Source organism: Verticillium nonalfalfae (assembly GCF_003724135.2).
Source record: "Verticillium nonalfalfae strain VnAa140/NRRL 66861 chromosome Unknown scaffold_3, whole genome shotgun sequence".
NCBI classification, from domain to species: Eukaryota; Fungi; Ascomycota; class Sordariomycetes; order Glomerellales; family Plectosphaerellaceae; genus Verticillium; species Verticillium nonalfalfae.
Window position 1 is genome coordinate 337403 of NW_021167228.1, and position 19422 is coordinate 356824.

Below are 19422 nucleotides of genomic sequence, written 5' to 3' on the forward strand. Positions count from 1 at the left end.
TGGGCCTGCACCTATATCTGCCAACTTATCCTCGCCGTCTTCCCTTTGACGGCATACGCCTGCCATCCTTCCTCCTTGCGGATCTCCTTTTCACTTCATGACATCTCCCTCCTTTTGACTCTCGTTCTCTCTCACTGTCTGGATTTCGCAGGCCCTGCTGATCCAAGTCATTCTTTTCGCTTTTTTCTTTCTGTTTCTCAACGCTTGATATCACATAACTGTCGGTTCCCTGATGAAGACTACATCATATTCGCAGCCCGACCAAGGCAGCCGAGTTCTTTCGAACAGAACACAGACACGCCAGGATAAGGGATTTCATCATGAGAGTCTCCTCTCTGGTTCGAAGACTCCTTTTAGCTGCGGTGTTGCTGCCCGTGCCCCATTTCGTGTTCGCTCGCCATGATGCCCTGGGCCACAGGCTTCGAGAACGCGATGCGCCGCCACCAGGTCTCGATGTGAAGCAATCCAGGGCCAGGGCCATCGAGGAAAACGGGAAGGGCGCAGCGGAGGAATACCAGCCATATAGCTGGGGCTATGGGTACGGATACCCTCCTGATGAGCCTGAGGCTACGTCAACAGAGGAGGCTTCGGGGGAGGGAATGCCTGCCACCAGCAAGGAAGGTCGGTAGAGCCTCCGCCTCCCAACTTATGACGAGCATTACTGATCGGACGCTTAGCACCCTCAGCAGACATCTCGTCTGGTGGTACGCGTGGGACACTTGCCGCTAACAACACATCATTCGTGTCTGGTCCCACGGCTGGCGCCTCCAAGACGTTCTTCTCCGGAAGCCAGTCGTCTGCAGGTCCGACGGAAGTCACTGGAAGCTCAGGGTCCCCCTCTGAAAATCCGGATAGCTCGACAACGGATGGTCCGTATCCGCCAGAGATGTCTGAGACCACAAACCCGGCCGGTAATGGCATATATCCCCCACAATCCTCTTCCAAGTCCGCGTTATCGGGCGCCTTTCCAGGGAGTTCGTCCAGCCGGTCTTCATCAGGACCCGCCAGTATCTCCAGTAGCAACAGCGAGGGTGTCGGGCTGCCTGAGCCAAGTCTGACGGGCCTAAACAGCTCTACGGCTGCGTTGCCCTCACAAGAGTCGACGACGGACACATCTCTGTCCCCTTTCAACAACTCCACGATGAGCATGTCTAGGCCACTCGGGTCTATCACGCCCGGCGTCATGTCGCCCCCTGTGCTGTCGGCGTCGGCTTTCCCAACATGGACTGCCACGCCGTCAAGCATCTCTGCCACAGCTCCTGCAGGGGCTATCTCAACCCCTGCTTCGAGAAGTCTCCTGTCGACATTGAGCGTTCCTAGCAATGTAACGGTGCCTGTCGATACCCCCTCAACGCTGGGACTATCTTCTGAAGCAATACTGTCGAGTCTCCCAGCACCACAGAATGCTACAGGTATCTCATCGGCTCCCGTGATGGCCTCGGCGTCGACACCTTTCAATACTACTGGGGGTCTGACGGCTTCAAGTTCAGGGACAGCCGCCGGTGAGATCAGTGGTACTATCCTACCTGATTCGTCATCGATAGGCTCCTCCGAGATGATAGCAAGTTCGAGTGGACTCGCCAACATCACTGTCCCGGGCATCTCTTCCCAAGGCGCCACCCTTTCATCAGTTGTTTCGGGTTCGTCCTCCGCTATTGGAACCCCCCCAACAACCGGCAATGAGACAGCGCCCAGTCAGCCGTTGATGCCAGGTATTGCCTCCACAACGAGGCCTTCATCGTCGGCGACGCTTGTTAGCGGTTCTGTCGCGAGTGGCACAACTACAACTGGCGTCAGCTCCAGCACCAATGGCACGAACAGCATGGTCAGCCCCTCGACGACAGGTGCTGCTCCATTTCCCTCAACAAACGCCACCATCACCACGAGCCAGTCATCCGGCTCGCGCAATACTACGGATAGTCCGACCCTGCAGCCTGGCTCGGCCGGTGAGAGTTCCTCATTAGCCACATCGGGCATCCCCAGTGGCTCGCCGTCTTCACTCATAGACTCAAGCTCAAGAGTGCAACAGACAATAAATGCAACCAGCAGTACCAACGTGGTTTCCGAACCTGTAACGTTCTCCTCGTTGCCTGTTTTTCCCACCTCGAATGATACAACGACTGTAATCACAGGGACGGTGACCATACCGACTGCGCCAGCGTCACCTTCCAACTCAACCGTGGTGACCATGCCGGCGTTACCAACTGGTACACCACTGTCGTCAGCACTGGCGAACTCGTCATATCCTCCTGGCCTCCTCAACACCACGACAGCCTCGGTACCGGCATCCCTGACTGCGAGCGTTCTTCCCAGCCTGTCCAATGGCACCTCGGCCGCTCCCAGCAGTGGCGCGGTGGCGGGCGTCTCATCCTCACCCAATGGCTTCGTACCAACGCCTAGTTCTCTACCTTCTTCGGCAACACCTTTCCCATTCCCGAACGCGACGAGTTTGGTATCAAGCGTGACGAGACTCCAAAGCACGACAACCGCGCAGAACACTTCAGCGCCCGTTCCTTCAAGTACCATTCCTTACACTTCTCAGTATCTGCACAACACCACCAAGGTGGGTCAGTCGCAAGATATCACTTCTGTGTTGCCCTCAATGGTCCCCGGATCATCAATGCAGACCCTTGCCCCGAGCCTGTCGAGTTCGTCGGCGCCGTTTCCCCTTTCGAACAGTACTGCGTCAGGCACCATCGCTGGGACGGGCCTCAACACCGTTGAGGCGAGTGCCTCGACAACTTTGTCGCTCTCTCTCAGCCCCACGAGCTCGGCGCGGTTCTCTCTTTCGAATGCCACTCTTTCGGATGCGACTCTTTCGGATGCGACTCTTTCGGATGCGACAGTGAGCACGAGCATCAGCGCGGCTAATGCAAGGGCTCCAACGTCCACGGCCTTGTTACCACTGTCGTCTGCAGAAACGCCTTTCCCGTTCCCCAACGCGACCTCCACGACGTCTGGCCCTGGCGTGGGCTCCACGAATACTAGCACATCAGCAACCAGCATACCCTCGTCTATGACCCCTGGAATGACCCCATTCCCAATGCCCAATTCCACCGTCTCGGGATCACGTACCATTGCAGGCACGGGGACAAGCATCGCAAATGTGACGGCGCCGACCTCAGTCTTGTCCAGCACAACTACAACTGCCCTGACCCAGTCAGTGACGTCTCCGTTGTCCAACAATACTCTCTCCAGCTCAGTCGCAGGCACGGGCCTCAGCTCACTGAACATGAGCACATCATCCACAGCAGGTGTCGGTTTTCCCACGCCTTCGATCCTGACACCGTTCCCGCTGCATAATGCCACCACTTCAGGCGGTGCCAGTGGAACCGGCGTCGGCACGCCAGACACGATCGTGCCAACGCCGCTTCCTCTTCCGAATGCAACAAGCTCAAGCGTGCCAACGAGCGCTGGGAACCTGACGATTCTGCCGATTTCCAGTCTTTCCGGCGCTATCGTGACGACTTTTACTCCAACGGTCGTGCCAACGGGAACACCACTGTTCCCTACGGCAAACAACACTGTACTGTCCAATGCGACCTCACTTGAGCCGGACGAGACGAATACGCTCTTCCAAGGCGAAGAATCGTCGTCGTCACCAGGTCCATCGCTCAACATAACATCCACGGGCAGCGTTCCAAGCGTCGGAAATGCCACGATGACGCCGCAATCATCTGCGCCTACCGCCTCGCCTCTCTGGCCGGTGACAGCGAATCAGACGACGACCTCTTCAGGCCCGCCTGCAGGCTCAGTGAAGAGCAGTATTTCCAACTCAACTCTCGGAGCAAGTAGCGCGAGTCTGAGTTCAGGGCCAGTTCTGCTGCCAACGGAGGCTACAGAAACAGGATCGAGCGAGCCGTCGGGCGCGTTGGTCTCTACCGGTTCATCCAAGGCCAACGCCACGATCACGGCCAATCCGGCGGTGACCTCGCCTTGCGCCACCATTACCATCACCAATGGCACAGTAACGCAGATCATCACAAAGACCGTGATGGCGTCTGACGAGTCGGCGTCCCGGGCCGGGATTTGGTCGTCCGAGGTTGCGTCGCTGACAGTCAGCAAGGCGCCGTGCAACTCGACGACCAGAGCAGGACCATGGACGGGCTGCACGTCAAAACCGCTCTGGGCCAATTCCACGTCGTCGACAAGCCTCACGACAGTGGCCTCGTCATCAGGTCTTGCGTCGTTCGACTCGAGTGGGTCGGCGCCTGAGACCATGGAGACTTGTAAGTAGAGACGACCAACACACGATGTGGTCCTTGTGAGAAGCACTGGCTGACACACCTGTTCGTTAGCAACATTGCTGCCCACCTTTGACCTCACGACCTTCTCGACCTCGACCATGAGCAGTGAGGATCCCGATCCTCCGCAGGGCACACCCACGACGACAGAAACGGGCAAGCCCCTGCCCTCCAGTCCCAATTACCCCTGGGGCGGGCTGGGTCCTCTGCACCGGCACCAGAATGTGACCAGCGTGGGTCGGGGGCAAGAGTCGGAGTTAGAGGACGGAGCAGGGGTTGCGTCGGTCGTAGCTAGAGGCGCGTGGTGGTCGAGGTGGAAGACGCACGCGGACAGATTGCAGAGCCGATGGTGGAAGACCTGAGTTGACCATGACGAGGGAGATGGTGCTGTAGAATGAATGATTGATTCCTTATGTCGCAAGGGAGGGCAGGCTTTACCTGTCGGGGACGACGCGTCTGACGCGTGCCGTTTGGGGTGCGTAGGGTCCATCGTGAGCTTGCTTACTCATCGCGTGGGTAAGGTGACTTGTGGAGAGGAAGCTGCCGCCTGGAAGTGGCTGCCTCGAAATGATCCGGCTGTTCAATGCTCGCTGCAACCGATCACATTAAAAACAAAAGTCCATGGATATCAATCAGCGCGTGTGTCATTCTGTCGTTTATCATAAATACTATAAAAACATGGTTGGTATCCACTATCAATCGCACGTCTCAAGCTTGACCTCGCAGCACGACTCGGTGACAACCGTCTTCCCCGACTCCGGTTGACTTGTGCTCCTATTCAAGGGCGGCACCTCCGTTTCAGCAGGCACAGATTCCAGGTCGCAATCAGGCAGAGGCACGAGAGCTGCCAGGCGTCCTGAGCAATCCTTGCATCCTGGGCAGAGAATCTCGGGCACCTCTCCATCGAACAGCTCTTCGCGAAAGACGTAGTAGTCTCGGTAGTACTTCCACTCCTGCAGGAACTCGACCCAGTATACAAGCTGTTCGACGACCCAGCAGTCCCGGAGACGCTCTGATATCCAGTCCGGCATCTGTCCCGTAGAGGACGATGTCGATGATGATGACGATGAAGACGACGACCCCGCGGGAGCCGTCTGGCCTCCAATCTCAAGACCACGCGCCCTCGCCGCATGCCAGGCGGCTAAGAGCTCTGGTCGCAAGTCGTTGGCCCGTTCTGTCGTGTAGTACACAAACTCGGCGGGCCGGCCCGTCGTCTTGTAGTACGGTATCGCACCCCATTCCACAACAGCGCGCTGCGTCTGGTCCGGCTTGTCCTTGCCGGGCGTCGATACGTGCACGACGCGGACGGTGCAGCGTGTGCACTTGGGCTGGGCCAGAAACGTGGGCACAATGGTGGCCAATGGTGGGGTCCTCGTCCGTGGATGAAGAGGTGCCGACTGTGTCCTGGGCTGCTTCGGCCTAGACGCTCTCCGGGGCGGACTTGACGATGGCGATGGCAACATCATGTTTGGCGGTGAACGCTAGCTAGGCCTGTTGGGCCTCTGGCCTTGCCCCACAAGTGCCCGAGGAGCTCTTCGATTTCTTGTCCTTCTTGTCAGCCATTGCTCAGGCATATGCGGTCTGCCTCACGGAGCGCCTTCTTACAATTTGCCCGACTTAGTCTACAACACAGAGCAAGCAAAGCAACTGAAGTCTTCTTGTTGGATTGCTTGGTCCCTCTGAGCGGGGACTCGATTGTGGAGCGTGGAGCGTGGAGCGTGGAGCGTGGAGCAGGGGAGCGCCGGGAGTGCGGGAGCACGGGAACGATGGCAGGGGGGCCTTGGCGGAGCGTAAGAAGCCAGAGAGCACGGCGCAAACAGTTGGGCCGTCACAGACGCGAAAAAGGGCAAGATTCTTGCAATCGTTATGGGCCAGGGAAGCCGATACTAAAGACGGTTTCTTCATCGCAACCGGCTGCGATCGCCTGCAGCTTGCCCTCCTGCAGGCCATCACCCCGACCCTCGGTCACGCATCTCGGTCCACATACCTCGCAGCCACAGTGCAGCCCATGTCTGGTCACTCCGAGGTCCAAGGCACGCAGACCGATCAACCAGGGCCAAGCAACAGACGCAACAGACGTGTCGCCGGCACCTCGAGCAGCCAGCATCAGGAAGGTGTGCCTTGCCCTCGACAGCAGATTGACAGGGGTCAAAGGCACGCTACCGACGACAGGCCTTTCTTTTTCTACTTCACCGACACTGCAGTGCTACATTGGACACTCCCTTCCCGCCTCTCTCTTTTCTTCCTCGTCGCTTTCTCTTCATCCAACAATGCCTGCGAGCGTGGACTCAGACACGGAACACAAGGTTGCCACACCCCCCACCCCCGCGTCTGCCCCCCCCCTCCCCCGCCAGAGAACAAACTTGACCCCAGCAATGTCGACCTCAGCCTGTCTCACGTCGTGTCCTTATCTCCCCTGAAGTTCTGAGTTCTGCGAGGCCTGGACGTCAGAAAAAAAAGAAGGGAGTAAACATAGCAGCCAAGGATGGACAGTACCAGGGCATGTTCCTTACGTCCCGTCGAAATGCTGGTTGCCTTGGTATATCGGTCGTACCATACAAGTACCTTGCCCCCCATGCCTTGCCAGACGCTCATGCGGCCTGTCCAAGCCTGTCTCACATCACTGGTCCTGGCGCCTGCAAGGTAAGCCAGAGCAGAAATCTAGACCGCGGCACAGGGCCATCAGCTGACACTCGTGGCAGACGCCTGCCTCGTTGCTTTTCCCCCCGGAATGATGACGGTCATCCCCTCAGGCTCGCGCATTTTTATCATGTGCTTTTCAGAGCGCAGTCATATGCCAGTACGGCCGCCTCCCTAACCGGCCTAGTCCAGCAGCCAACGGCCTTGGATTCACGAATCTCGATAACTCCCGATGCCCCGTCCGCGCGCTAGACCGTACCGACAACGTCTTGGCGGCCCGTCCGGCGGTCCATCCCATCTCTTCTTCCTTTCCATCCTGCTTCCTTGCCCACCCCCCTTCACCGTGCCGATACCAACCACACCAGCCCGGTCGAAACCCCTGTACAGCATCCACTGCAGATGATATGACCGATGGATTGGGGATTTGTCTTTCGTGTGCTCCGCTCTGTCCCGTTCAATGGGTGCCTGCGCTGGCTGACCGGTCGAACCCGACGACCAGGCGAGTGGTATTCATGTCTGTGACAATTCCGTGCTGCCCCCCTGGTGCAGTAGTGTGCTTTGGCCAGTTTAACGCCTGCCGCGCCTCTCTCCACCACCCTAAGCCACATAGCATTCCTACTTTTCATTTACTCATCAACAGACTTTGCGACGGGGTTCGAACAGTCCCCGTCCCAACCATGTCGGCATAATCTCGAATACGGGCTGAGGCTTGTTGGCTCCATCAGAGGCGGATTGGACGTCTCTCCTGAGACGAAAGGCACAGGCCCTGAGTACGCCGCTGCTGGTGCTTGAGTGATCGTAGACGTATCCAATCGCTTCAACTTCTTCACTTTTCAAGGTGACAAGCGCATTCAATTCAACGCCATTGCGTCAAAGTAGCATTCACAGTAACAATAGCTTGATGAACTAGGCTGGTAGTGAATGGACGCCAGGTCTCCGCCTCCTTGCAGAGCATCAACTGTCTTTTCTCCCTCTTATGAGACAGGGCGCGGTGCGCTCCTCCCTCGATGATGCCAGGGGCGCTTGCCGTCGACGCATAATCGCCGACAAGGCTCGGGAAAAAGCAAAGAGGAGGTTATCCACCACCCCCCAAATTCCTCCCATGCTGCTCTGGTAGTATATTGCCCAAGGGGCGGCGAATAGAACACGCCCTGGTGGAAAACACGCACACAAGCCGCCGGACCGTTGCCATCGTTGGCGCCCCTCCCCTACTTGGCACAATTCCCATTCAGACTATCCTTGTTTTTTTGCTCAAGAGTCCCGTGCCTGTGGCCACTGTCTCAAATCCGTCACTTCTCACTACCGCCTCGAGGACTTCCAACGCTACCCTGGGTCGTCATTCTCCTGCTGGCCGTGGAGGAATCGCCTTGTCACCCAGGCGAATCTTATTTGACGACGCCAAGTGACACAGTCCGGCGGTTCAGTTCCGCAGTCTCAGACCTCGAAGTCAAAGCACGACATACAAAGTCCCGAATGTCCTCTCCCACCTGCCTTCTCCACAGGCTTTCTCATTAGAGGGCATCAATCTTCGTTCAGAGCTTTCGAACGCTTCTTTCTCCACATCAAACCCATATCGGTTGACCTCGCATCTTCACCTGTCTGCACCCCAACCACCACTACCGCTCGTCAGATCTCCACACAACACATCAAGCGTCACCTGCACAGCATTTGTCGCCCACCAAGCAAAGCCGCCCACATTTCCACTCCCGCGCCTTTTCGAAACAATTCAGCATGTGTGAATGGTACCGCCGCGAATTCGGCTGTCGCCACTACCTCATCGGCGCCGCATCGTGGTGTCCCGACTACAGCCGCACCGGCCGCCGCTGTGAAGTCCGCGTCGTGTACATCGACTACTCCGCCGGCGACTGTACTGGGTGCTCCAACCGCCGCACTGAAGAGTCTGTTCCATGGGAACACATGATCAACCGCTCCCGCTGCGGGTGGCCTGAGAGCAGACTCACCGGCAAGGTCTTGCCTTAGTGCGGGCCGCCGTCCTATCCCCGTGGAGAGACGACGACCACGTCATGACGAATTGGACATGGAATGTCAATATCTATTTGAAACTCTTCCCGTAGGAGGTAGAGTTGGTTTCCTGTTGTTTTTTCCTTGCTGTTTTTTTAGGGGTGTTTACGCCCGTCGTCTTTCTATGGTCTGGGTACTGGGAATCATGATCGGGGCGTTCTGGGTGTTGCTTCTTAGAGCGACTTGGGCTATCAGACGCCTCCTGGGACGAAACAGTATGGCCACATCGGTGTGTTTTCCGGGTTTGTTTTTCTTTCTCGTGTGCGTTTCTTCCATCCTGATCCTCTTTCGGAGAGTCTGGATCGTACAACTTAGGCAACTGGGGGAAATTGGGGTTCAGGATATGGGATATGGGATTTTCTTCTTCTTGGAAACTGCAACATATACCAAATGGTCGTTATCAGGGTCGCGGCCAAGGCACAAATTGCCTGAAGGGAGAAAAGACACCTATTGTTCATGTATCACACAGGGCGTGCGAAGGACTCGCTCCTCCTTGCCCATGACCCCCGATGCTGGGCTTCGGGGCTCAGTATAAATAGATATCGCCCAGCAGGTATACACACACATTCACTCACACGGTCGACTCGCGTTATTCAAAGTGATCCTTTTGGCTTGATATTGTAAACGCACGAGCTGGTTACACGGACGCGGGTGATGACAGGTTGCCGATTGCCTGTGGGCATAGTCGATGTGTACGACCAACACACGATGGCATTCCGTCGAATCGTGGTCTTGGTACGAGATAGAGTGAGTGACACGGCATGACCGGGAAAAGATTGCTTGAAGTATGCAGCCGCCCGACAAGGCTGCGAATGGGATTCGTGACGCGTTGAGCATCGATCAGGTGAGGATTCAGAGATGCGGCCCAGCCTTTGAGCCAAGATATCTGGCCTCAGAAGGCAGGGAGTTTATTTTCATGGACAGGGAGTCTCTTCGGCTTGTTTGCTCCCATCATATGGACGCTTCGTGGGTTTCCCGTCTACAGCCGAGACGTCAAATGCGACGTACACTCACTCACTCACTAACTGGGTGTCCAGAGATGGACATCAGACAGAACCTATATATTGTGTATGCCTGGGGCATTGACGCCATTATACTCTCTATGAATCAATGTGAATAACAACCACACGCACGCTCTTTAGAATGGGACAGACATTCTCTCGATTGAAGCAAAATGGAACAAAAAGAATGGGCGCCATCCGGGGATTGAACCCGGGACCTCTCGCAAGCTGTGCTTCAGGGTGTGACCCTAAGCGAGAATCATACCACTAGACCAACGGCGCGTTCAGAACAAATCCCTGACTGAGTCAGGAGCCGGTCGATGGAAACCGGTTTCTGAGGTAGGGTATATGTAGCCATGTTACTAAAACTATCATGTCTCCGACTTTGCGACTTTCACAAATCTGATCCCGATGTCTGCATCAAGTCCAGTTGACGGCTCGAGATTTTCATGCAGACTCGATTAGGCATCCAAGATAATGGGCTTTGAGATCGATAGGATTTAGTGGTGATGCCTGGATAATAATTTGACCTCTCGCTCTCTAATCATCGCCACAATTCTACATTCACCGTGACATACAAACTAGAGGAGCACATATCCAGTAAGGGAGCAGAAATGACTGCAAAGCAATCCATATCCCCCCGTATTCAAATGGCCGCTTCTAGTATCGTAGTACATAGTCAGTCTCTCTGTAGAACCCACTTCAGCCCCTTGACCATTGCTTCCTCAGCTTCGACCGCCCGTGGTAGAGCCGGCGCTTTGAGCCAGAATGTATGAGGCCATCCTTCCACGACGTCCACTTCGACCTCGACTCCCGCCTCCTTCAGAGCTATGGCATAGCAGACGCCGTCGGAGTAGAGCGTGTCGTTCGTGCAGACCTGCACCCATGTCCTGCTGAGCCCGCGTAGCTCATGTATGCTAGCCTCCAGCGGCATCCGCTCTAGGCCATCTCGAACCTCCTCGCGCCTGAACACACCAAGAAGTACATTCGCAAAGCACTCGGTGGCGCTCGTGTACGCCGGACGCAGCCTTTCCGGGACGTGCTCGATATTGCTGCCGCCGTCGCTCGTTACAGGGCATCGCAGTACGGTGCCAGTGAGTGGTCTCTCTAGCACTAACTGCTGCACGGTTGTGGCCAGCACGCCGCCGCTCGAGGATCCGACGACCACGAGCTTCACGTCAGACGGCGCGAGCTTGATGATGGCGCGGATGGCGTCCACGCTGTCTGAGATGCATGTCGATGCCGGGTGCTTTGGCATCAGTCTGTAACCGATAGAGTAAACGGTGCTGTTCTCGACGTCTTTGACGATGCGTCGGCACGAGAGCTCCTCACTGTCCGCCTCGCCGACGTAAAGGCCGCCACCGTGGTAATATATGACGACCACCTTGGGATCAACCACTCGGATATGCTTGAATTGAAGGATAGGGATCTCATAGTTGTCTAGTGTGGAAGGTGTGGTGATGTGCGTCGTCGTGATGTCTTCAGAGAGGCGGTGGAACGGAGCACCCTGCACCATTAGCTTTGCGTGGAGTTGACGACATTCTTCCGCGTAAACGGGCTGACGCTCGACTGGCGACGCGTAGACCTTCTTGGGTGCCTTCAGGTCCGCATCGTCTTCGTATTGAAGCCATCCTGCATCTAGTGGCGGTGGAGACGAGAGGACGAGGCTAGAGAAATGATTCATGCTGAAGAAGTGTGGTGCTTGTGCACAGGCGATCAGAATGATGGGACCGTAAATGCTGTATAAAAGGTCCTCAAAGCTTGCCAGGTTGTTATGGATGTTAACAAACGCCGATGTCAACAATGGCTCACTTGAGCTCTTTAGTTGATTTTGCGGCTAAGAATTTCGCACCAACGGCAGTCTGCCATTTAGCCGGATATCCGGGACCTAGGCGGTCGCCCAAGATCTTGCGATGCCCTTTCTCGCGGGCGCAATAGCCATTCCCGCGAATTTCATCTGCCCCCCATTGATTGACGTATAACTGAGTGACAGACTATCCGGTTGTGGTGTTTGCCTTCCTGCAAAATGTCAATTGAGCGGTCATAGCAGAACCGGACCTTCCGGAGTTCTTTGTCACTCCATATTTCGTAACAACCATCACAGTGACAACGAGTATTGTGCATGAGCACGCAATTGTGAGGACGGCGCAATTATGATTGATTCCCCTTCTTAGGACATCCGCTCTCTTATTTACCATGCTACAGTACACAAAGGGAATCGAGTAACAGTCGCATCGTTTACAGCACAGAGAGATCGCCGAACTTCTCCTAAAGGGGGGGTTAACAATGTCGATAAATAGTGTCAATGTTGATTCGAAACGCACCTTGTATCCCGGCACGGACCAGCGGCCCTTGGCAACGAGCTCGGCAGTCTTCTTCTCGACCTCGGGCACGGCCTTGTTGAAGTCGTCCTGCGCGCACATTTCATCAGTAACCCCTTCTTTGGCTTCAGCGATGCTGGCGCCTGGTGAAAACATACAACAGTGATGTCCTCGAACGGCCTGGCGGTCTCAATGTTGGACAGAGTCTTCTCGAGATCCTTCAGCTCGAGGCCGACCTTCTCCTTGGTGGCCTCGGCGTTCTTGACGGCCTCGACCTCAAAGGCCTCGATGGCCTTGAGCTGGCGAGAGACATCGTAGGCGGCGGGCTTGTGGGCAGTGAAACGCTTCTCGATCTCGTCGACAACGGCCTGGTTCTTGAGGACAGAGCGGTAGTGCGCGAAGTCGACGGCGGTAGGGAGCTCGGAAAGCTGTTGCACCTTGCGGCGGGCGTCCTCGTTGCGCTTCTTGAAGGCCTGGAGGGAGGCGACGGTCTGGCCCCGAAGGTTGAGGGAGCTGGTGACCTTAGCCCAGTCGAGCTTGAGCGCTGCGCTTCGCTGTTCGGGTAGGAGGAGAAATTAGCTCAGCGTTCACCGAGGCGCGTCCGCAAGGCCAATCGATGTCCACATGACAGAATCGTCGATGCTCGTATCAATTGCCAAGTTCATGTACAAAAGCGACTTACTGCGGCCATCTTGAAGGATTGTTGGGGGATTGCGAGGGTTGCGTAGGGAATGGCTTCTGTCGTGAGGTTGGCTGCTAGATCGACTTTGCCGAAGAGCGGGAAAGATCCGGACGACATGTAATCACGTGATGCGACCTCCCGATTTGCTACATCGAAGTCACGTGCGGGCACCCATCCCAGCCATTGTCTCATCATTGACTGTATGCGAGCCTACACTCAGAAGATTAATTACATGCCGCCGTCTGGCAACAATTCTGATCCCGCGTTACTCTTTTCATAGATGATGGGCGAAATCAAGTCGAAGAGAAACTACACAAGCGACGCACAGGAAATCAAGAGTTGGTTCGGGTTTGGCTTGAAGCGAACGACAGCCGCTTATAACCTTTTGGTTTCCCGCGACTGGCTTCCAGATGAATGAATTTTGGTTGTCGTCAGACTCCCTAGGCATGGTCTATGGCCTACCCATCCGTCCTCTCTGTTACGCTCATGCATCATGAGATCAAAAGCCTTCAACAATCATTTCTCCTTCACCCCATGGCAGCGTCCGTTAGATACTCAGCGCCATGATGGAGTTGACGATATCGTTGTCGTTTTCCTTCAGGGCCTTGATAGCCTTGTTCCGGCTCACGCTGGCCTGGGTCATGACCAGCTCGATGTCCTTGTCCTCAATGCCGGTCGCGTCGACCTCCTCCTCGTCATCCTCCTCCTCCTCCTCGTCCTTCTTGCCCTCGGCAGCGGTGGCCTTGCTGGACTCGCCGTGGCTGTGGCCGGCGTGGTCGTGGTCGGCACCGCCAGCGGCGGCAAGCTGCTGGGCAGCGGCCTGCTGGGCGGAGGCGTTGAGGTCCTCGATCTTAGCCTCACCAAAGACACTGTTGTGGGTTAGCTCTGGGCGCGGGAATCGGCATTCTGCAAGTCACTCACATGTAGGTGTTGCTGTTGGGGGACTTGTAGACCTCAGGGCTGTTGATAACGAACAGAATCTGCGAGCAGCCGTCAGCATGACCTTAATTACAAAAACGAACAAACACCGGTTCAGCGCATCGACGTACGTTCTTGGGGCGACGGAGAGTGACACGGGTGATGCCCTCAATCTTGGTCAGGTGCAGCTTCTCGAGGAGCTTGCGGGCCTTCTTCTCGTTGCGAGACTGAACGAGAGTGGTGGAGCTGCCGGAAGGAATCTCGCCCTCGACCTCCTCATCAGAGCTCTCATCATCCTCGACCTCCTCAATCTGGGTCTTCTTGACCTCCTCGTCGGGAAGCTCTTCAACGCGGGGGTTCGCCATTGTGTCGGTGTAGGAACTGCGTCGGTGGTGGTAAAGAGTCAGCCTCGTGAGCTTTGGGCAAATCGCAAACGATGATTTGGTGGGCTCGGATGCAAACTGGTCGCTGGCGCGGGCAAGAGAAATTCCGCCATAGCTCCCGCACACGTCCGATCAAGCCCACCTCGTCGGAAATTTGAGAATCGATTGAATTGGTGGGATTTACTCACGGAGGATAGGGATTCAAGGATACGTCACTGCTCTGTTTCGAATTCTCGCTCTTCGTTGTGGTGAGGAAGCAACTTGGTAGCAAGGGAAATCTGCCCGTCTCGGGAACCCTAACGGATGAGTAAGGCACCTTAGGTAAGTTCGTCCTCCAAACGAGATGCGGGACCCGCTCTTGCCCACCCCCCTCTTGTGGTCCAATCGAGGATTGCAAGTGCAATTCTCAGAGACGGGCGACACTGGTGGTCAAGAAAAAATTGCGGAGCATCCGGATCCAACTGGCTTCACGTGTGCCATCGCTTTGTGGTTGAAAGGGGACGTCATTTCTTAGGATAAGGTAGGTATGTCATGGATGCGCGACGCCGCAGCGTCTGTGCAATGGTTTGCCATGAAGTTCATTTTTGTCTCTGATTTCCGTATCGACGCCGAATCATCTTGATGATGAATGTGACATACAGCCCGTCCAGTACGGAGCAAAAAGAGAACGCAGCAAGCCACATGCTGCCCTTATGATGCAGTCCAGTCCGGGTTTCCATGCCGTTCCACGCTCTAAAACCAGCCTTCTCCGTTTGTGTCGTCCCCCATCCCCATCCTTCTCAAGACCTCGAAGCGCAGGTCATGATGCGCTTATGCCGCAGCCTTGACCTTGGCGAGAGACTTGCGCTCCTCGAAGCGGCGCTGCTTCTTGAGGCGGAGAACCTTGAAGCGGTCGAAGTCGGTCAGGTTCTTCCTCCGCTCGATCTGAGTGCGGCGCTTGAACCAGCTGGTCTCCTTCCACTTCTTGTCGATCTCGGAAGCCTCCCAGGCCTTCTTCAGGGTGCCGTGGCGGGCGCCGCGGGGGAGCTTGGCGACAACCAGGGAAGAGAGAAGGGCGGCGGAGAGAGGAAGCGCTTGGCGGGGAACAGCGAGCTCGGGGTCTGAAGAGGGTCCGTCGACCAGAACCTGCAGGTGCGCGATGTGTTAGTCATTTCTGTTCCTTCGCAGACGGAGACGTTTGACGACTCCTCCGGGGATTGAAATCGGAATCCAACATACGCGCTTGTGGTCGATGATCTCGACGATAGCGGCGAGGCGGCCCGCGTACGGGTGGTTGCCCTCAATGAGGACGACGCGGCCGACCTCGACCAGGCGCCACTTGGATCCCTCGATGGTAGCGTCACCCATTTTGATGTCGATCTGGTTGCTGATGTTAGAATGTCGAGGGATCGAAGCGAGTGTTGTTATTCGTGAGGGTGTTGTTGCTTACCCGAAGTCCGTATCAAAGTACTTGGTGGTGGTTGTCGATGTGGAAAGGTTCACTTCGCTGCCACAGAACCTGGAAAGTCGCTTGGAGTAAATTGGCGTGTGGGCGAAAAACCCAGGGCCCTATTGACTCCACTTTGTGGCCAGCCGCGGTGGAAGGACGCAGTGGTGGTCGGCTGTTATTCGGGGAAATGTGCACCCTTGCGCCGTGACACAAGAAGACTAGCGCGTCTGCATCCCGTCAACGGGCCGGAGAGGTCCACCCAGCAACTGGCGGAAATTTCTCTGGGCTCCTGCCAGCATAAATTCTGCGTCTGCGCTGTCAGTCTCTTCCACGAGGCTTCACTCATCACCATCCGTCGAAGACCGCTTCTGCCAGCACCCTGACGTGTCTGAAGCTTAGAGACTCTTCGACGGAAGAAGCTCAATTGGTACGTTATTCATCCATTTCCCTGTTCCATTTCCGCAAGACTCAATGATGATGCAAATTTGCGATTGATTTCAGTCGATGGCTCTCTTTCGCCGGAGTGGCTATATCGGCTGAATACATGATATTCAATTCTTACATATTCTGATATGTCTTTTTTCACACTCATCTATTATCACTCATGTGGTCGATGGACGCTAATCGCGTTTAGTTTCTTCCACTACTTCAACAGAACCGTCCCTTGGTCGTCTCAGTTTGGCAGGCATATATTGAAGTGAAGCAGGGCCAGGATGAAGATGTACATGATCTGCAATATTAAACAATCAAGTGGTCCGCAAAGATGAATATCCTCAGCCGTCACAAGTGAAGTGCAGGTGTTTAAATGTCAATTAACGCTATTATTGTACCACAGAATGCTGTCATTGCTCCTGAGTTAGTTAGGCCTTGCCCTTGCGCTCCAGCTCAGCCTGTTCCTCTGCTTCGATCTGAGCGTCGATCTTGGCGCCCCTGGAGGGCTCGTTGCCGTGCGCCTTGGCCTAAGGGATATGTCAGCTAGGCATGCTCAGTAACAGTCTGGGAGAACTTACGGGCAGGGTCGGGTCGATCTTGTGCAGCCTTGTCTCCTCGCTATCATCATCGCCGTCCTTCTGCTCCTCAGCTGCTAGCTTGTTGGCAATGGTACGCTCGTCCTCTATTGATTCCGTTAGCAGTCAGATGAACCATGTGGACGACAGAAACGTACTGGAGTCAAGCTGGTTGTGCGCGTGCTCATTGCCCTCATGGAAGCGCTCAGGCTGCTCCTGCTCGCTCTCAGGGACGTTCCTCTGATCTCCGGCGTGGGCGACGTTCATATTGACGGACTGTGATATTTTTCCTGGGGAAATGATTGGAAGGGGGTAATTACGATGATTTTAAGAGATCAATGAGGTTGTAATGATGATGTGAGAAGGTGCTTGGTGGTTGTCTTGATGTCTTATAAAGACTCGAGATCTCTGAGATCGCGATCTTCCCCACTAGTTACTTCACTCTACGTCATCTACGGATTTGCTCCACGACAGAGATCAAAAGTCAGTGAATCGACGAAACAGCGCCTCAATTGGGCAGCTACAGTTCTGGAACGCCTTTGGCACCCGTTCCTTCCCAAGGCATCACAAGCCTAGGTGCGCATGTACGTCATCGATTGCTCATAATGGAGACTCCTCCATCAAACGCGAGCACTGAGCAGTAGCTGTGGCGCTACAACGACGCACAGTCACTACGCAACGTAGCTTACTGCCGGTGACGGAGCTTGAGTAATGCAGAGTTCGTTGCTTCAGGAACCGTCCCATTTCTTTGCTGTGTTCAGGACCTAGCTGGCAGACCGAATTCCCGAAACTGATGATTAGCTGCTTACCCTCTACCGCCGCAGTAACTATCTCGTAAGGCTGGTATCTTCGTAGCTCGACGGTGGGGCCACTTCCACGACGAAATAGTGGTGGCCCGCCATGAGGATCGAAATAGTCTTCGAATGTCCTGTCGAACTCGAACTGGAGAAATAACCCATCGTACTGTACCGAATCACTGGTGTTTCTTCTCATTTGGTCGGGTTGCGCAATGATCACATCAGAGTCAGCGATCATTGGGACCTTTTAGCGCCAACACCCCTCCCTACAGCTAAGCGACATTTGCCGCGGTGACAGGGATCATGATGTAATCCTCGTGGAGCTCCGAGCTCCACTACCGACGACGCAAGAAACACTGTCAACTTGTCGTTCGACATTCCGAGTTTCGATTGCCTTCCCTCGCATAGTCAACACCGCCAACATGTTCCGTTTCGTGGGTGCAAACACCATCATGTACCCCATAAAGGATGCGCTAACCCCTCTCGCAGCATAAAACCCTCGACATCATCACCCTCTTCCACAAGGCCGGCGCGCCAGCCTCGCAGAGGGTTGCAACAATCCTCAAGCAAGCTTCCGCCAACGCCACGGCCGGCGCGACCGAGGACCAGGCCAGCGACCACACTGCTCAGACTCATCCCAAGCGTACCGAGTTCGAGCTCAACATCACCGAGGATCTTCCCACTGCCGATCAGGTCAAGACCATTCTCGAATATGTTGGCCCCAGCAAGGTGTCCAGCATCATTAGCGGTGCTGCGAACGAGAGCGAAGCCCTGAAGAAATTTAAGCTGGACAGCAGCACCTTCCAGAGGCCTGTGGTAAGTTTTTCTGTATGATCCTAGCGACACGAACTATGATTGATTCTTGCAGGTTGTGGACTGGAACAATGGCCGCGCCACCGCCGACAGCAATGAGTCCGAGATCCTCAAACTGGTGAACGCGCTCAACAAGGGCAACTAGAACCGCTTCATTGATATACCCTCTCGCTCTTTGTACCATATGAACTTGTCCACTCATCAACGACACGCTGTAATACAAAGCCACTGAGCCTCGTGCTGTCTGACCCTTGAATCATACGTTTGGCATAATTGACTCATGACACTCCGCCTTTGACAACAATAAGTTCGCTTCTATTCTCCAATAGTCGAACATCCATAACCCGGTTTTGTGTAAGATTAAAACACTCAGCACCGTACCGATTTGGTACATTGTTGTCGCGTGTACTTGCTACGCGGGTACGTCTGTGGCTGTATTTCGTCCCGGTCCATGCTTATTTGCCTCATTTCATGTTGAAATGAAGAGTCAAGAGAGGCAAGATAACACTAGGGAGGGACCTAGAGGATCCCTGAGCTTGTTGGCGTGCACAATGAGCCAACTTTGTTCCTCATCCAGGTACGCTGCAGTCTCGCACTGGGCAATTCACACTCAGGTGCACGCCTAAGTAGTTTCCCTGTCGACCAAAGGGCCCGTTCTTCCGTGTTCACTTAATTTCGTGACGACTCCATATGCATTGAGTGATCTCGACTGGCTGAATGTCAGTGAATTGAGGAGGGACTGTGTGTTCAATTGCAGGAGCAGTGAATCTCTGCGCACAAGAGGTGCAGACATTTCGTTCTTCTGCCTGATGGTTGTAGCTACGCACCTTCCAGCCGAATCTCTTCATTCACCTACCAGACCACTACTGTCTCTCCATGAAAGATCCCCGCCGCTTTCTGCCCTGAGTTGGATTTGGAGCTGCCCATAACTTGAATCTTCTCCCCCTTCCTCTCGAGCATCCTCAACCTCAGAACCGCAACTCAGTTCTCGCGGTAACCTTACTTCCCCTCATCGCAAAACGACAGAGCATTATACTTCTTCTTCCGAGACGTGCTACTTGCTACTACACTATTCTCATCGCCTATACTCCTTCCCACCTCTGGATTTCAGTGTCTCTGAGCACCAGCCGTCGTCATCATAACACAGCCACCTATAGCGGTCCCT

The 19422-nt window shown here is 55.1% G+C and overlaps 10 protein-coding genes and 1 non-coding gene across 11 annotated transcripts; 3 read left to right on the forward strand and 8 right to left on the reverse strand.

Annotated features, from left to right (window-relative positions):
* Positions 1–320: 320 nt before the first annotated feature.
* On the forward strand, positions 321–2400 carry D7B24_005052 (uncharacterized protein; the record flags this gene model as incomplete). Its single annotated transcript, XM_028639215.1, has 4 exons — positions 321–621; positions 678–1330; positions 1387–1502; positions 2133–2400. The coding sequence occupies 4 exons, from the start codon at positions 321–323 to the stop codon at positions 2398–2400; spliced, it is 1338 nt and encodes a 445-aa protein (XP_028499122.1).
* Positions 2401–3717: 1317 nt separating this feature from the next.
* Positions 3718–4615, reverse strand: D7B24_005053 (uncharacterized protein; the record flags this gene model as incomplete). The annotated part of the gene is made up of 2 exons (XM_028639216.1): positions 3718–4278; positions 4571–4615. The coding sequence occupies 2 exons, from the start codon at positions 4613–4615 to the stop codon at positions 3718–3720; spliced, it is 606 nt and encodes a 201-aa protein (XP_028499123.1).
* A 324-nt stretch (positions 4616–4939) lies between these two features.
* Positions 4940–5710, reverse strand: D7B24_005054 (uncharacterized protein; the record flags this gene model as incomplete). Its single annotated transcript, XM_028639217.1, has 1 exon — positions 4940–5710. One exon carries the CDS (start codon positions 5708–5710, stop codon positions 4940–4942), a length of 771 nt encoding a protein of 256 aa, XP_028499124.1.
* Positions 5711–8615: 2905 nt separating this feature from the next.
* D7B24_005055 (uncharacterized protein) lies at positions 8616–8864 on the forward strand (the record flags this gene model as incomplete). The annotated part of the gene is made up of 1 exon (XM_028639218.1): positions 8616–8864. The coding sequence occupies one exon, from the start codon at positions 8616–8618 to the stop codon at positions 8862–8864; it is 249 nt and encodes an 82-aa protein (XP_028499125.1).
* Positions 8865–10097: 1233 nt separating this feature from the next.
* Positions 10098–10189, reverse strand: D7B24_005056. The gene has a single exon. It is a non-coding gene; the product is annotated as a tRNA-Pro (tRNA).
* A 397-nt stretch (positions 10190–10586) lies between these two features.
* On the reverse strand, positions 10587–12105 carry D7B24_005057 (uncharacterized protein; the record flags this gene model as incomplete). Its single annotated transcript, XM_028639219.1, has 3 exons — positions 10587–11646; positions 11720–11889; positions 12103–12105. 3 exons carry the CDS (start codon positions 12103–12105, stop codon positions 10587–10589), a joined length of 1233 nt encoding a protein of 410 aa, XP_028499126.1.
* A 40-nt stretch (positions 12106–12145) lies between these two features.
* ATP7 (ATP synthase d subunit) lies at positions 12146–12919 on the reverse strand (the record flags this gene model as incomplete). The annotated part of the gene is made up of 4 exons (XM_028639220.1): positions 12146–12175; positions 12232–12318; positions 12387–12782; positions 12911–12919. 4 exons carry the CDS (start codon positions 12917–12919, stop codon positions 12146–12148), a joined length of 522 nt encoding a protein of 173 aa, XP_028499127.1.
* Positions 12920–13457: 538 nt separating this feature from the next.
* On the reverse strand, positions 13458–14193 carry EGD2 (GAL4 enhancer protein; the record flags this gene model as incomplete). The annotated part of the gene is made up of 3 exons (XM_028639221.1): positions 13458–13779; positions 13832–13890; positions 13960–14193. The coding sequence occupies 3 exons, from the start codon at positions 14191–14193 to the stop codon at positions 13458–13460; spliced, it is 615 nt and encodes a 204-aa protein (XP_028499128.1).
* An 828-nt stretch (positions 14194–15021) lies between these two features.
* On the reverse strand, positions 15022–15558 carry D7B24_005060 (uncharacterized protein; the record flags this gene model as incomplete). The annotated part of the gene is made up of 2 exons (XM_028639222.1): positions 15022–15336; positions 15430–15558. The coding sequence occupies 2 exons, from the start codon at positions 15556–15558 to the stop codon at positions 15022–15024; spliced, it is 444 nt and encodes a 147-aa protein (XP_028499129.1).
* A 942-nt stretch (positions 15559–16500) lies between these two features.
* Positions 16501–16914, reverse strand: D7B24_005061 (uncharacterized protein; the record flags this gene model as incomplete). Its single annotated transcript, XM_028639223.1, has 3 exons — positions 16501–16599; positions 16651–16754; positions 16806–16914. 3 exons carry the CDS (start codon positions 16912–16914, stop codon positions 16501–16503), a joined length of 312 nt encoding a protein of 103 aa, XP_028499130.1.
* A 952-nt stretch (positions 16915–17866) lies between these two features.
* On the forward strand, positions 17867–18402 carry D7B24_005062 (uncharacterized protein; the record flags this gene model as incomplete). Its single annotated transcript, XM_028639224.1, has 3 exons — positions 17867–17878; positions 17934–18260; positions 18313–18402. The coding sequence occupies 3 exons, from the start codon at positions 17867–17869 to the stop codon at positions 18400–18402; spliced, it is 429 nt and encodes a 142-aa protein (XP_028499131.1).
* Positions 18403–19422: the final 1020 nt, after the last annotated feature.